The following is a 14,708-nucleotide window of genomic DNA, read 5'->3' on the forward strand; positions in this document are numbered from 1 at the left end:
ACACAAAACAAGCAAGCAGTGCCCTGTCCCATGTGGCTCAGGGGTAGAGTGTCGGCCTGAGCACTAAAGGGTCTTGGGTTTGATTCCCAGTCAAGGGCATGTACCTGGTTGCAGGTTTGATCCCCAGGCCAGGTGGTCAGGGCATGGTTCTCTCTCTCTCTCTCTCTCTCTCTCTCTCTCTCTCTCTCTCTCTCCCTCCCTCCCTCCCTCCCTCCCTCCTGCCCTCGCTCCCTTTCTCCCTCTCTCCCTTCCGCCCTCTCTTCCATTCTCTCTAAAATCAATGGAAAAAAATATCTTAGGTGAGGATTAACAAACAAACAAACAAAAAGCAAGCAGGACATGCCATCAGTGATGGGTTCTGATACTCACCAATCCTGTCCTGCTCAACTTCCCTTTGAAAAGCACAGTTTGTGTGCATGTTCTTTGTCACTGTCATAGAGCTATGCCTCTAACTTTGACTTTCAGTTCTCAGTTCTACTTAAAGACTTAGCCTTTTAACATTTAAACTAATTACAACAATGCAGCCTTTTCTCAGAATGTTTTTGAAACCCTCTCTGAAAACCACAGAAGGGAAACAGTTTTCTGTCTTTACTCCCTGCATTCATCCTCAAACAGGGTTACCCCATCATCAATCAGCCACTTTACTTTCTTGGTTCCAAGTACTTTTCCCCAAAACTATAAGCACCCTCAACAAAGAAGAATGAGTGTGTCAATATGAGATACATGTGCAGTTGAAAGTGGGTGAAGAGGGACTGCTTTTGGGGGACAGTGCTTATTCACATGCATGCATCTTATTTATGAGAAACAAGGGCCGTTACTTCAGAGTCCCACTTGGCATACGGAGATTTAGAAAAATGTGACCCTCACCCTGACTCGTATAGCTCAGTTGGTTGAGTGTCGTCTCATGCACCAAGAGGTTGCTGGTTCGATTCCTTGTCAGGTCACATGTCCAGGGTTGTGGGCTCAATCCACAGTAGGGAACATGCAGGAGGCAGCCAATTGATGGTTCTCTCTCATTGATGTTTCTCTCTTTCCCTTTCTCTCTCTCTCTCTCTCTAAAATCAATGTAAACATATTTTAAAAAAGAAAAGTGTGACCCTTACTTTCTAGGGGCTGACAATTCAAAGGAGACAACCCTGATGCCCAGAAGAAATGAATATAAAGGCTATAGGTTGAACTACCAACTCCATGGGCAGGATTGTTGTGCTTAACATGTATGTATATATAAAAAATTACTCTGTTGATGAGGCTCTACTCATGAGGCTGGCTTAACTTCACGTTATTTTTCAAGCAGGGTTGAAAGATTTGTACTGAACTAACTGGCCATGCCCTCGGGCTTATCAATACTATACTGCACCCCAGGGAAAAAGCCTTAGTCAGAACAAGAGTGGGGGTTCCAGTGGGAACCAGGCCCTTGAGTCTCCAGCTGCCTCCTTACCTTAAAGCCCAGCAGAGCTGACAGCTCCTGGGCTTTGCCATGCTGTAAGATGTTCCCAGCATTCGTGACAAAGACCACAGGCACCCGCAGCTTCCCCTGAGCATTCACCAGCCTGCGGAAGGCTTTCAGAGCAGCAGGGATCACTCTATGGCCCCGCACCAGCACTCCATCGATGTCCAACAGGAACCCAAAGGTAGGCTGGCTCTGCAGAGGAGAGAACAGAGCCGCCACTGCCTAAGTCAAGAGGCAGAGAGGAGGAAGGAAAAGACCCTGAAAAAGAAGGACTTGGGCCCAGCCTGCATGGCTCAGTGGTTGAACCTCAAATTATGAACCAGGAGGTTAAGGTTGGATTCCTGGTCAGGTCATATGCCCTGGTTGCGGGCTCGATCCCCAGTGTGGGGTGTGCAGGAAGCAACTGATCAATGATTCTCTCTCATCATTGATGTTTCTCTCTCTCTCTTTCCCTCACCCTTCCTCTCTGAAATCAATAAAAATATATTTTAAAAAGAAAAAAAAGAGGGACTCGGTGCTCTCCCTCCAGGGAGCATGGCCATGCCTTTCCCTTTCCCCTCCCCATTCCAGCCCCAGGCATGTTACCATTACTTCCTCACTCCCAAGCTCCAAGGGCCTTCCTTTACCTCCATAATGCATTTGCTAAGCCGTTTCTGGTAGAAATTGCTTCTTCTACCTCTGTAATTTGCCCAATAAATGCTCTTAAAAAAAAAAAAAAAAAAAGAGGGGCTCCACATTATTCTCAAGTTGCCCAGGGCCTGAAACATAAAATGAGGACATGGGATTTCTAATAGAGCAAACCCATCAATAATAAAGAATTGGTCCTTTTTCATGTATATTTAAACACATAACTATTTTGCTAAAAATTATTTTTCCAGCCCCGCTGGTGTGTTTCAGTGGTTGAGCATTGACCTATGAACCAGGAGGTCACAATTTGATTGCCAGTTTGGGCACATACCAAGGTTGAATGCTCGATCCTGTGTGGAACGTGCAGGAGGCAGCCCATCAATGATTCTCTCTCATCATTGATGTTTCTATCTCTCTCTTCTTCTCCATTCCTCTGGGAAATCAATAAAAATATATTTTAAAAAAATATTTTTCCATAATTAATATAAAGAATTTTAAATTGCAAACTAGAAATTCAAAACATAATCCCTGCACTTTATTTTTAAAAATACTTTTTTATTGATTTCAGAGAGGGAGAGGAAGAGAGACAGAAACATCAATGATGAGAGAGAATCACTGATTGGCTGCCTCCTGCATGCCCCTACTGAGGACCAAGCCTGAAACCCGAGCGTGTGCCTGACTGACGTGACTGGGAATCGAACTGTGACCTCCTAGTTCATAGGTCTACACTCAACCACTGAGCCACACCAGGTGGGCAATCCCTGCACTTTAACACAATCAATTAATATTTTCTGTTTTTAATTAATTTATTTATTTTCAATCTTAACCTAAAGACATGCTTAGAGAGAGGGAGGGGTGGAGGAATGGAAAGAGAAACATCGACCTGTTGCCTTCCATCCACGCCCCAACTGGGAATTGAACCCGCAACCCAGGTATGTGCCCTGGTAGGGACTCGAATCAGCAACTTTTCAGTGCACAGGGCAAAGCTCCAACCAATTGAACCATTATGACCGGGCAAATATTTTCTTTTTATCTACTTTTTCTATTCTTGTTTGTCATATAGCTACAACTATACTTTATATGTGTAATTTTTCATCTTGTCCTTTTTGCTTGACATACAAGCATTTTTACCTGTTATAATAGCCTTCATAATCATCTTTTAAAATTTTATTATAACCACACACACAGGGTTTTTAAAAAACTACAAATATAAATATTTTTTAGAGTTCTTGTCTCCTTTTTCCACATAGTGCTATTCCCTCTTGTATTTCTTCCAGAAACTTTTTTATAGATATATAGTCAAAATTTCTTATTAACACACAAATGCTGTATAATAAAGAGGTAATTTGCAAATTTACTATCACTCCAACACATAAGATGGCCACCCCCATGTAGTAAAAAATGGCTGCCCCCATGTGGACACAAGATGGCCACGACAAGATGGCTGGTATGGGAGGGCAGTGGTGGGCGATCAGGCCAGTAGGGGAGGGCAGTTGGGGGCGGGGGGGAGACCCAGGCCTGCACGGGAGGGCAGTTGGGGGGGACCTGGCCTCTAGGGAAGGGCAGTTGGGGGCAACCAGGCCTGCAGGGGAGGGCAGTTGGGGGTGACCAGGCCAGCAGAGGAGAGCAGTTAGGGGCGACCAGGCTGGCAGGGGAGGGCAGTTAGGGGTGACCGGGCTGGCAGGGGAAGGCAGTTGAGAGGGACAAGGCCTGCAGGGGAGGATAGTAAGGGGCGACCAGGCCAGCAGGGGAGGGCAGTTAGGAGTGACCAGGCTGGCAGGGGAGGGCAGTTAGGGGCAATCAGCCTGGCAGGGGAGCAGTTAGGTGTCAATCAGGCTGGCAGGGGAGTGGTTAGGGGATGATCAGGCTGGCAGGGGAGTGGTTAGGGGATGATCAGGCTGGCAGGCAGAAGCAGTTAGGGACAATCAGGCAGGCAGGCAGGTGAGCAGTTGGGAGCCAGCAGTCCTGGATTGTGAGACGGATGTCCGACTGTCCCTTGATGGGTCCCAGATTGGAGAGGGTGCAGGCTGGGCTGAGGGTCACCTCCCCGCCCCCCCCCTGCACAAATTTCGTGCACCAGGCCTCTAGTAGCATTATATTATTTCCTTTTTTTACTTGGTATGTCTTGGTTATCTTTCCAGATCAATACATAGCTACCTCTTAATCATCATTTCTAGCTCCATCATATACTGAGTCCACTGCTTCCCCTATATTAGACATTTAGGGTTTTCTACATTTTTACAACTATAAATAATGCTATAAGGAAACTCTTTATGCTGATTTTTCCACATTATCCATTTTTCCTTGAGCTAGATTCTTAAAAGTAGGAGTAGTAAGTCAAAAAACTGCAAATATTTTAAAAACATAACACCTCCTGACAAACTGTTTTCCAAAAACACATCAACTTACATGGCCACTGGTAATGCATTTTATCCTTGCCAATACTGATTTACAAATGTATCAAAGAGTTTGTTAATTATCAAACGTCTAAATTTAAAAGTTAAAAAAAATTGTATTTCATCTTGCTACGGCAGAAAGCAGGCCGGCGGGAAATGACAAACCAAATGCACTTGGAGGTACAGAAAAGTACTGTTTATTTGCACCGGTACTAGCTCAGCGGAGTCCTCTCCAGAGGCTGAGCGCTGAACGCGGTGAGGTTTTTGCCTTATATACATTTCTAGGTTTCTTGTCTCCCATATATGGCATACATACACATTCTAGACATTCTTTCTATGTTACATTCTAAGCTTCCAGGTATCTGTTGTAGTTAGCAAAGGAGGGGCGGGGCCTCAACTAAGCAGAGCTTGGACCCTCAGCGCCAGCCAGGGGTCGCCTCTCTGTTGGGCACAGGGAAGGCGGCCCGCCTCTCCCTATGCCTGGTGCTGCCTGCCCTCCCACGGTTGCCCCTTGCTCTCGACTGTTTCTCCTGCAGCTTTGCACCCACAGCTGTTCAGAGCTTACAGACAGTGCCCTGGCACAGTGCGGGCCATGGCAGGGTGGGCCTGGGAGCTGAGCAGGCCATGCTGACCCTCTGGGGCCTGGGCCTCAGGAGCCACTTCCTGTTGCCTAGGCTACTGGGGGAGTGCTTGGTTCCTTATCTGCGTTTAGGGGGAAATTTCCAGACTGAGGCCAGAGAGTACTGTGTGCACATGCACGTAGCCCTCCCCCTCCCCTGCCTCTCACTGTCAATCTGTCAAGAAGCGAGCGAGATTACAGAAGCCAGGGCTGTGGTTACAGTGATGCAGCCAAAAGGGAGGGTTTTATCTGCTCTCGATTTGCCTTCTCAATCTTAATCTGTATTTCTTGGATTTAAAAAAAATATTCATTCAATTTCTTATTTCATAAACTATTAATATATGAGATTTTTTCAATTGTCAAAAAACCCAACCTAACTTGTTTGCTAGTCTCCTTTTTTTGGGTGCCAAGTGAAATCATTCTTATTTTGTGCATAGTATTCCTATGTGAGGATCAACCAAAAACAGACGAACTGTTCCACACCTTCACTAAGCTTGGGTGAAAGAACAAACTAGTCTAGGACACAAAAACTCAATAAAACTGCTTCATTTTCATAAGTGCAAAGCAATCCTGAGTATTTAAGTTCTGAGTAAACAGAATTAAACAGAGGTAGGTTTTTATAAGATAATTTTGAGCCGAAACCGGTTTGGCTCAATGGATAGAGCGTCGGCCTGCGGACTGAAAGGTCCCAGGTTCGATTCTGGTCAGGGGCATGTACATTGGCTGCGGGCACATCCCTGGTGGGGGGTGTGCAGGAGGCAGCTGGTTGATGATTCTCTCTCATCGATGTTTCTAGCTCTCTATCCCTCTCCCTTCCTCTCTGTAAAAAATCAATAAAATATATTTTTTTAAAAAATAAGATAATTTTGAGCTAGGCAACAAAGGATTTAAATATATGCATTCATTTAACAATATCTATTAATAACCCAATCAGCACCAGGCTAGACAAGCAGGCAGAAGTGGCTCTGCCAAACAGTGCAAGGGGAAGACAACTAAACAAGCAGCAAAAGCAGCACAAGCAGCATAGGCCCTTCTACACTGAGCACTATATTAAGAGACTAGAGGCCCGGTGCATGAAAATTCATGCACTGGAGGGGGCGTCACTCAGCCTGGCCTTCCCCCTCTCACAGTCTGGGAACCCTGAGGGGTGGGAGGTGACCTGGCAATCAGGGGAAGGCAATGCCCCCATCACACCTCTGCTGCTGCCATTGCCAGCAGCACAAGCCTTGGCTGGCCCTGGTTCCCTGAGCCTCGGGAGGCTGGGCAGCCACCATCCGAAGCTTGCCTGCACCTCAGGTGTTGGCTGGGCAGCCGCCATCCAAGGCTTGCTTACGCCTTGGGCCAGCCCTGGCCGGCTGGGGGGCAGAGGGCGGGTCCGGCCGCACCATTCACCTGACCGCCCCCCCCCCCCCCCCGGCTGGGCTGAAAGGACTGGGGGACTCTGGCGGGGCTGAGGGGACTGGGTACCGCCATCTTGTGGCTATGGGCGCCACCATCTCTGTGATGACGTGACGGTCAATTTGCATATTCCCTCTTTATTAGATAGGGACCCTGAGAGCCTAAATCAGGGGTACCTTACCTATTGCAGATGGGGCATATTGGCCATGACAAGATTAGCCAACATAAAATAAGGAGCTTGAAACAGGAAAATGGCATCATCAGATTTTTGCTGTTGAAAAATCTTGGCTGCAGAGTGAAGAATGGATTGAGTGGACTGAAGAGAGTCAAGTTGAAGGACACCAGCTGGGATTCACTGCAATCCAAGACAGAGGTGATGGTGGTAGTTTTTACTAGGTGGTTGCAACAGGAATGTAAAGGATAAGGTAGATCAGAGTAGAAGACAGAACAGCCAGGCCTGGTAACAATCAGATGCAGGGGAGGAGAGTGGGGCCACAGAAACTCCACGCTCTTTTTGGCTTGGGAACCTGGGAGGGTTGGTATCACTCACTGACCCAAGGAATTCAGAAGGAGCACCAACTAAGAGGCAGGGGAGGGCAGAAAATATGTCCCACTTTGGACCTGCAACACAGGCAAGTGGAGATATCAGCACTGGACAGAAGGTCCTGGAGATGAAAATCTAGAAGGTCTCTACTCTTAGCTGAAACTTGGGAGAAGACAGGAGAGCCCGAGAAACACAAGCAGAGTAAGAACTAAAGTGTGGCTCACAGAGAACCAGGAAGAGCATCACCATTTAAGGATGGGCCACGTAAGAGTCAATAGCAAAAGAATAAGGAGCAGTAATTAGCATAATTAAGGAGCAGTAATTAGCATAGGAGGAAAATCAAGAGGGTGTGGGATCACCCTAGCTGGTTTTGCTCAGTGCATCAGCCCTCCGACTAAAGGGTCCCAGGTTTAATTCTGGTCAAGGGGGATTCTGGTCAAGGGCATGTACCTTGGTTGCAGGATAGACCCCTGGTCCAGGTCTGGGAGAGTGGGGGAGGCAACCAATTAATGTGTCTCTCTCTCTCCCCCTCCATTCCACGCCCTCTAAAAATCAATGGAAAAATATCCTCAGGTAATGATAAACAACAACAACAAAAAAAGAGGGTGTGGGATCAAGGAAGCTGAGACATGGGTTTCTGGAGCAAGGAATATAGAAAATGGAGTTGATACAGTTGTAATTAACCTAGTTATTAATAACAAGAAGGGAGAATAGGCATGTCATTCAGGCAGCTTCACCAGGAAGCTGCAGCTTTACATTCCCCAGGGAGCCACCAGTGGTCCATTCCTCACAGATCACTGGGGGAAGGGATTGGACAGGGGGGAGATAGATGCATGCCAGTAAAGTTGGGGGGACTAGAGAATGTGCTTGTCTGTCAATCACACCTGGGAAGAGGTCATTGGCCGGAATGGGCACGGTCACTGCAAGTGTGGGAAGATTTGGAATACTTAATTCCCTGAACAAACAAGTTCATTCTTTTGATTTCTCTTGGGTTCTTGGGCTTTCTTAGTTGATTCCTGGCTTGTGGGGCTCTTGCTCCTATTTCCCGGCATTCTCCTATGTGGCCCATGGCCATGAGGACTCCCACATACAATGGACTAATGGACTGCAACTAGCCTTATGCTGAACTGACCCAGCTGCAACATGGGACAGAAATTCTGGACATTGGCTTTGATTTTAGTTCTACTGAATCCCTAGTTACACTTCTTCTATAACTGGACTAAGAGAAATGGGGCCCTGGAAACCCAGGTATGTGCTTCCACGCAAATAAAAATCACTCATCCTCCCATGTGAGACTCGGAAAATTCTCTTTCTCACGATAAGAACTCCACCCCCAGCACTCAATGGGGAAAGGGATACCCCACTTCCACTGATAAAAGAGTGACTGCAAAGTAATGATCCCATCTCCCCTCCACTGAACAAGGAAGACCACCCAGGGAGGGATCTTTCAGCTCCTTCACACTAGCTTCTGCAGAGTCTCCCAGCCTTACACAATGACAGCTTCAGTGCCAAGTTGGAAGTAGGAAAGGACACTGGAAAAATAGGAGGAGAGAAACTCAAACCAAGAAGATAGCACTTCTACCAGCAAACGGAGCTGCCAGGAGAAACTTGTCAAATCCCACACACCATGCAGGGAATGCTTGAACAAACAGCATCTTTCTCTACTCCAATGTCTGATCCTGCACCCCAGACATGTAGATTGTACTAAGCTATATATTTTTATTGAATCCTTGTACCAACACTTTGGGGGTGGGTGTCATTACCTCCAATTGACATTACCTAGCTAAAGTAGCCTGGTTTATACATGGTGCTCATTATGTATTCACTGAATAATCGACTAAATGAAAAAGAAACCAAATTCAGAGAAAATTAAACTAGTCAAATTGACCTAGTTCACAAGTGCCTGATTAAAAATTCAGCCTCAAATTGAGCTCACAGCAAAGTCAGAGCTCTTCAGGTGACCACACAGCAACAACTCCAAGCACAAAAGGGATCCAGGAGGTACCAGGTCATCCAGCACCTCCTGCCAGCCCCCAGCCACTGAGATCCAGTTCTTCTCTGTTCTCAATATACTCATGCACCCAACGGCTCTCAACGATCTCTGTAACACCTTCCTTTTCCTCAACAAAACCCACTAGGACTGGGGTCCTAACTGGGTTCCATAGACAGGTTTCAGGATGGCCTTTTTTAAGTGAAGGTATAAGAAAAAACAAAAGAAATATAAGAAAGAAAAAAAAGTGAAAATAGCTAGAGAAAAAGGACAAAGGGATACATATTCTTTTCATTTTTCTCTTCATAAAATCTCTTAAAGTGCTATAGATTTTTCCTGGGTAAAATAACCATATCTCCTTACAAATTTCATCATCTTATTATTTTCAAAGAGAATCACTGCACAGGTCTAAAGGGAAAGAGGGTGTGATTTGCCTTCAAACCCCCAAATCTGGCACAATGCTTAGACCCTTGTAGGTGCTCAATAAAGGTTGACGGAATGTTGAATGCCCCCCAAAATGAAGGTTTAAGCAAAATAAGGTAGACCTTTCCCCTCAGGCACTTTCTGACCACCCTATATCTTCTCAAGGGAAAAGAGTTGGTAACTCTTTTTTAAAAATATATTTTTACTGATTTTAGAGAGGAAGGGAGTGGGGGAGAGGGAGAGAAAGAAACATCAATGTAAGAGCGGAACACTGATCAGCTGCCTTCTACTTGCCCCCTACCAGGAATCAAGTCCGCAACGTGGGCATGTGCCCTGACCAGGAACTGAACCAGCAACCTTGGCTGTACAGGACGACACCCAAGAAACTAAGTCACACCAGCCAAGGCAGAATTGGTGACGCTTACAAGGACTCTGTCTTTCTAGCACATGATCTACCTTCCTTCCTGTACTGTAGGACACAGAGCATACTGTTCTGAAAGTTTAAATGTAAAACTCATTTGCCCATAATTTTGAGACAATTAGGGAAATTTTAAAGGACTGGATTTTAAGTAACACTAAGTAATTACTAATGTTGTTAGGTATGATAATAGCATTGTGATTATATTAAAAATGTCCTTATTTTCTTATAGGTACACATAGAAGAATTTAAGGTTGAAATGACAATCAGAAATTTGTTTTAAAATTTTATAGGCACCCAAAAAAGGGGGGCTAAGCAAAGCAAGTGTGGCAAAATGCTAATAATTGCTGAATCTGGAAGATTTCATGTACAGTATGTCCTCCTCACTTAACATCATCAATAGGAATTGTGACTTGAAGCAAAATGATAATGAAACCAATTTTACCAAAACTAATTGATGTTAACAAAAGTTAAGTACCTACAGCACCTCATCAATCTTATAACAAAATGACACTATTCAAGAAACTGCTAGCCCTGGCTGGCTCAGTGGATAGAGCATCAGCCTGTGGACTGAAGGGTCCCAGGTTCAATTCCAGTCAAGGACACATGCCTGGGTTGCGGGCTTGACCCCCAGTAGGGGGCGTACAGGAGGCAGCCAATCAATGATTCTCTCTCAACATTGATGTTTCTATCTCTCCCTCTCCCTTCCTCTCTGAAATTATATATATATATATATATATATATATATATATATAGAGAGAGAGAGAGAGAGAGAGAGAGAGAGAGAGAGACTGCTGTATTTTTTTTTTGGATTTCTGAAAACTTACATATTTAAAAAAATGAAATAAAGACAGTTCATCTGTGTTAATGGCTGCAACAGTTTTAGTGGTCTTATGTGGCCATATTCTAAATAACCACAAGATTTGCTCTCTTAGACATAAGAATCCTCAATTCCTGTTACTTAGAACAGGAGGGTTTCAGAACAAGTTAGCAACATCCTTGAGGATCCCTCATCTGTAACTATATAGTGAGTAATCATCATCTCCGATACCCAGGTGAATGGTGAATGTAGAGAGAACCAGGCACTTAGCAACATAAAAAGTGAAGGTACACAACTATTAAAAAAAAATGCCACATTAATAATGCAAGATGTTAATAATAGAGGAAACTGGGGGGAGGGACTTTTCTATAGTTTCTACTCAATTTTTCTATAAACCTAAAACTGTTATAAAAATAAAGTCTATTCTGCCGAAACCGGTTTAGCTCAGTGGATAGAGCGTCAGCCTGCAGACTGAAAGGTCCCGGGTTCGATTCCGGTCAAGGGCATGTACCTTGGTTGCGGGCACATCCCCAGTAGGGGGCGTGCAGGAGGCAGCTCATCGATGTTTCTAACTCTCTATCCCTCTCCTTTCCTCTCAGTAAAAACTCAATAAAATATATTTAAAAATAAATAAATAAAGTCTATTCTTTTAAGTGAAGACATAAAAAAATATATATATAAGAAAGAAAAAAGTGAAAGTACCTAGAGAAAAGAACAAAGGGATACATTTTTTTCTTTTCATCTTTCTCTTCATTCTCCAATCTGTATTCTGATTTTTTTCCTACATTACTTGATATTGTTTTTTAACTAGTCCTGGGTATTAGGCCATATCCTCTAATTAAAGTTCATATTGTGTCAGTGATAAAATGTGTGGTTTAAAATCAATTTGAAATGAAGGGACTACTTAGATGTTCCTTTGTCTTTGCTTTTTACCTAGAATTGGCTTGGTATGTTTTAAACCAGCGGTCGCCAACCTTTCGGATCTCATGGACCACCAGTGGTCCACAGATCACCAGTTGGTGACTGCCATTTTAAACAACAGCATTACAACTATAGTCCACTGTCTCCTCCAATCACTTCCACATTTGAGATAACTTACTATATGTCAGTCACTGTACAAAGTACTCTACATCTATCTACATATATAAAAGCCTAAGCGACTGAACGACCGGTAGCTACGATGCGCGCTGACCACCAGGGGGCAGATGCTCAACGCAGGAGCTGCCCCTGGGGGTCAGTGCGCTTCCACAGCGGGAGTGCCCCTCAGCTGACTGACGGGCCCGAGGTCACAGCTGGCAAGCGCAGCTTCAGCGTGAGCCTCTCCCACCTCCACAGCAGCACTACTGAGTGGCGGCAGTGGCAGGCACAGCGCAGCTGGAATGAGCGGGAGTGGTGCGGTGCCCAGCCTGGGCTCCGGCTCCTCCCCTGCCGCCTGCTGCTTTGAGTACTACTATATCACTTGGGGGATGTTGGATTGCCGGTTTCGGCCGATCCTGGTCAGGGCACATGCCCGATCGGGGCAAAACCGGCAGTCCAACATCCTCCAAGGGGTCTCGGATTGTGAGAGGGCGCAGGCCACGCTGAGGGACCCCACTGGTGCACCGATCTGTGCACCGGGCCTCTAGTTTGTCATAAAAGGTACCGTACATATATTCACACAAAAACACTGCATAGTAAGTAACACACCAGTTACATATATTAGGAAACTGAAGCTTAGAAAGCTAAGTATTTTGCCTTAGGTCAAACAGCCAGTAAATGGTACAGGCAGGATTCAACTCAAATGCTAATACTCTTAAATTCTATGATATCATAAAAACCATTCAGAGATATCTCAGGATGCCAGAGTCAATATAATAATTATAAGTGATGGCAATCATTCTTTATACTTATGTCACTAGTTTGCAGTCCTTTTATCAATATATTATCATTCTATGCTTCCAGCTTGGGTACTTGTGTACTGTGACACTGGCCAAGTCACTTAACTTCTTTGAATCTTAGCTGTTCCATATGTAAAATGATTACAATAACATAGCTAACAAGAGCTAGAACTCTGGCATCAGACTGCCCTGGGTTCCATATTCTGCCACTTACCAGCTGTGTGCCCTTGGGCAAGTCGCTTAACCTCTCTGTGACTCAGTTCCTCCATCTGTAAAGTGGGAATAATAATAGTACTTACCTCATGGAGTTGCTATGAAAATTATATGGATTAATGATATAGTTGTGAAGTACTTAGTGCCTGGCACAAAGTACTATTTTTTTAAATAAGTACTTAACTTAAAATACATCAAAGGGTTACTGTGAAAGCATTATACAAATATAAAATATTATCATTATTACATACAGAAATTGTGAATTTATAAGGCAAAGTGGCTCAGGGGAAAGTCAGGGTGATAGATATAACTACCTGGCTGAGATTCCTGGCATGGTAGTATATCAGGTGTTTGACCTTTTAAAGTTTTTCAAAACTGGATTCGTAACTTCAGCTTCCTTACTAACACCAGGGTCATGCCTACCTCCAAGGTTGAGAATTAGTTATCACCTAAGTACCTGGCACAAATTAGGGACTCTGCGCCATTCTTCTTTCCCAAACCTTCCCCCCACCTCCCGACCTAACAACTACTCATTACAAGCAGGCCCACAAGCCAATGGGAACAAAGTAAAAAGTCCCCATAAAAACCACATTCTCTCTGGGCTGTTCCCTTACAGATGCAGCTCCGGAGGGGAGTCTCGCACGAGTCTCCAAATCTCTTTCAAATGCAGTTGCAAATCATAAAAGGTTCTCATCATGAAATCAAAGAGGAAGTGCATGAACCGTACCCTGACCAGAAAAATGGGAAGGCAGAAAAGGCCGGGTAATTTTGGGGGCGAAGAGAGGCCAGAGGCCAAGACACGATCTTGGTGCACGTTAGGGGTGTTTTGTCTATGCTCCAGGCGGAGTCACTTTTCCTCCTCCCCAAAGACCGCCAAATCGCCTCGAGTCAGGCGGAGGCGGTGCGTGAAGGAAACATCGGTGCTTAAGGCAAGAAGGAAACGCACTCCAAGTCAGTTGCCTAGTCACGGCCATTTCCCAGGAGGCTAGGAAGGCTTGAGCGGCTGGACCCGCGGCCTCCCCTCCCGCAGCTCCCGGCCTCACCACCAGCCCTGCGGACCGGCTCACCTGCGCGCGGCCCACAGCGTAACCCTTTCCAGGGCAGCGGCCCCGGAACCCTGCGGCCGCGCACGCCACCCGCTGCCAGGGCCCAGGCGCCGCACGGACCGCGGCAAACAAACCGAGAACGGCCATCGGGCCAACACTTGCGCGCACTACGCCTGTGCCGTGCAGCCAATCAGCGGCCGGAGGTGCCCGAGGCCTCTCGGGAGTTGTAGTTCCGCCTGGGTGTCCAGGCAGCAAGTTGGGCTGCGAACAGGTGCAAGGTCCTGCCCTTGCTAAACAAGACATGAGGTTACAAGCTGGTGTTCACGGTTGGCATGGCATTCATACCTGCTGACTTCCTGGATCATAGGTTTCAGGCCAAAGTCCCAGCTCCCTGAACCCTTGATGACGTCCGGGGAGGGAACTAAACCTTGATTGCGAAGAGGGTTTGGGAGAGCAAACCTTTCTTTTGATGTTCAAGTCCCCAGTTAATCAAGGAATGCTGGTTGGGTGCCAGTTGTTCATTCTTGTGTTTGTAAATATTAGCTATATTCTTCCTTTCTGCTGGGCTCTGTGCTATTTCCTGGGGAAACTATATACTGCATAAGTAATCCGTCCAAACTCACATTTTGTAGGGTGGTTGAGACAAGATCCTGAGATGGTAACTGTCTTGAGAGGGGTTGGATAACTAATTAAGCACAACTGTGTGTTCCCACCATTTTAAATGTGTAGGATGCCCCCCTTCCAGGCCCCTTGATCTGCCCTTGGTAATAGTTATACTAAGAATAGATGAGCCTACAATATATCTAACTTTAGGAGGAAGACTAAAGGTGGGCATCAGGGATGTTGCTAACTCAGGGGTTAGCAATAAATACCCTTTGGTTCTCAGC

General features: G+C 45.6%; 1 protein-coding gene across 2 annotated transcripts in view; it reads right to left on the minus strand.

Annotated features, from left to right (window-relative positions):
* HDHD5 (haloacid dehalogenase like hydrolase domain containing 5) overlaps positions 1-13,971 on the minus strand; it is a 34,058-nt gene extending 20,087 nt beyond the window's left edge. For both annotated transcript variants that reach the window (XM_054720346.1, XM_008161312.3), the window contains exons 1-2: positions 13,843-13,971; positions 1,439-1,642 (exon numbers count right to left, since the gene is read on the minus strand). In XM_054720346.1, coding sequence (XP_054576321.1) covers positions 1,439-1,642; positions 13,843-13,968 — 330 coding nt within the window. In that variant the 5' untranslated portion in view covers positions 13,969-13,971. The remainder of the gene's footprint in view (positions 1-1,438; positions 1,643-13,842) is intronic.
* Positions 13,972-14,708: the final 737 nt, after the last annotated feature.

The sequence above is a fragment of the Eptesicus fuscus genome, chromosome 8 (genome assembly GCF_027574615.1).
Source record: "Eptesicus fuscus isolate TK198812 chromosome 8, DD_ASM_mEF_20220401, whole genome shotgun sequence".
In the NCBI taxonomy this organism is placed as follows: domain Eukaryota; kingdom Metazoa; phylum Chordata; class Mammalia; order Chiroptera; family Vespertilionidae; genus Eptesicus; species Eptesicus fuscus.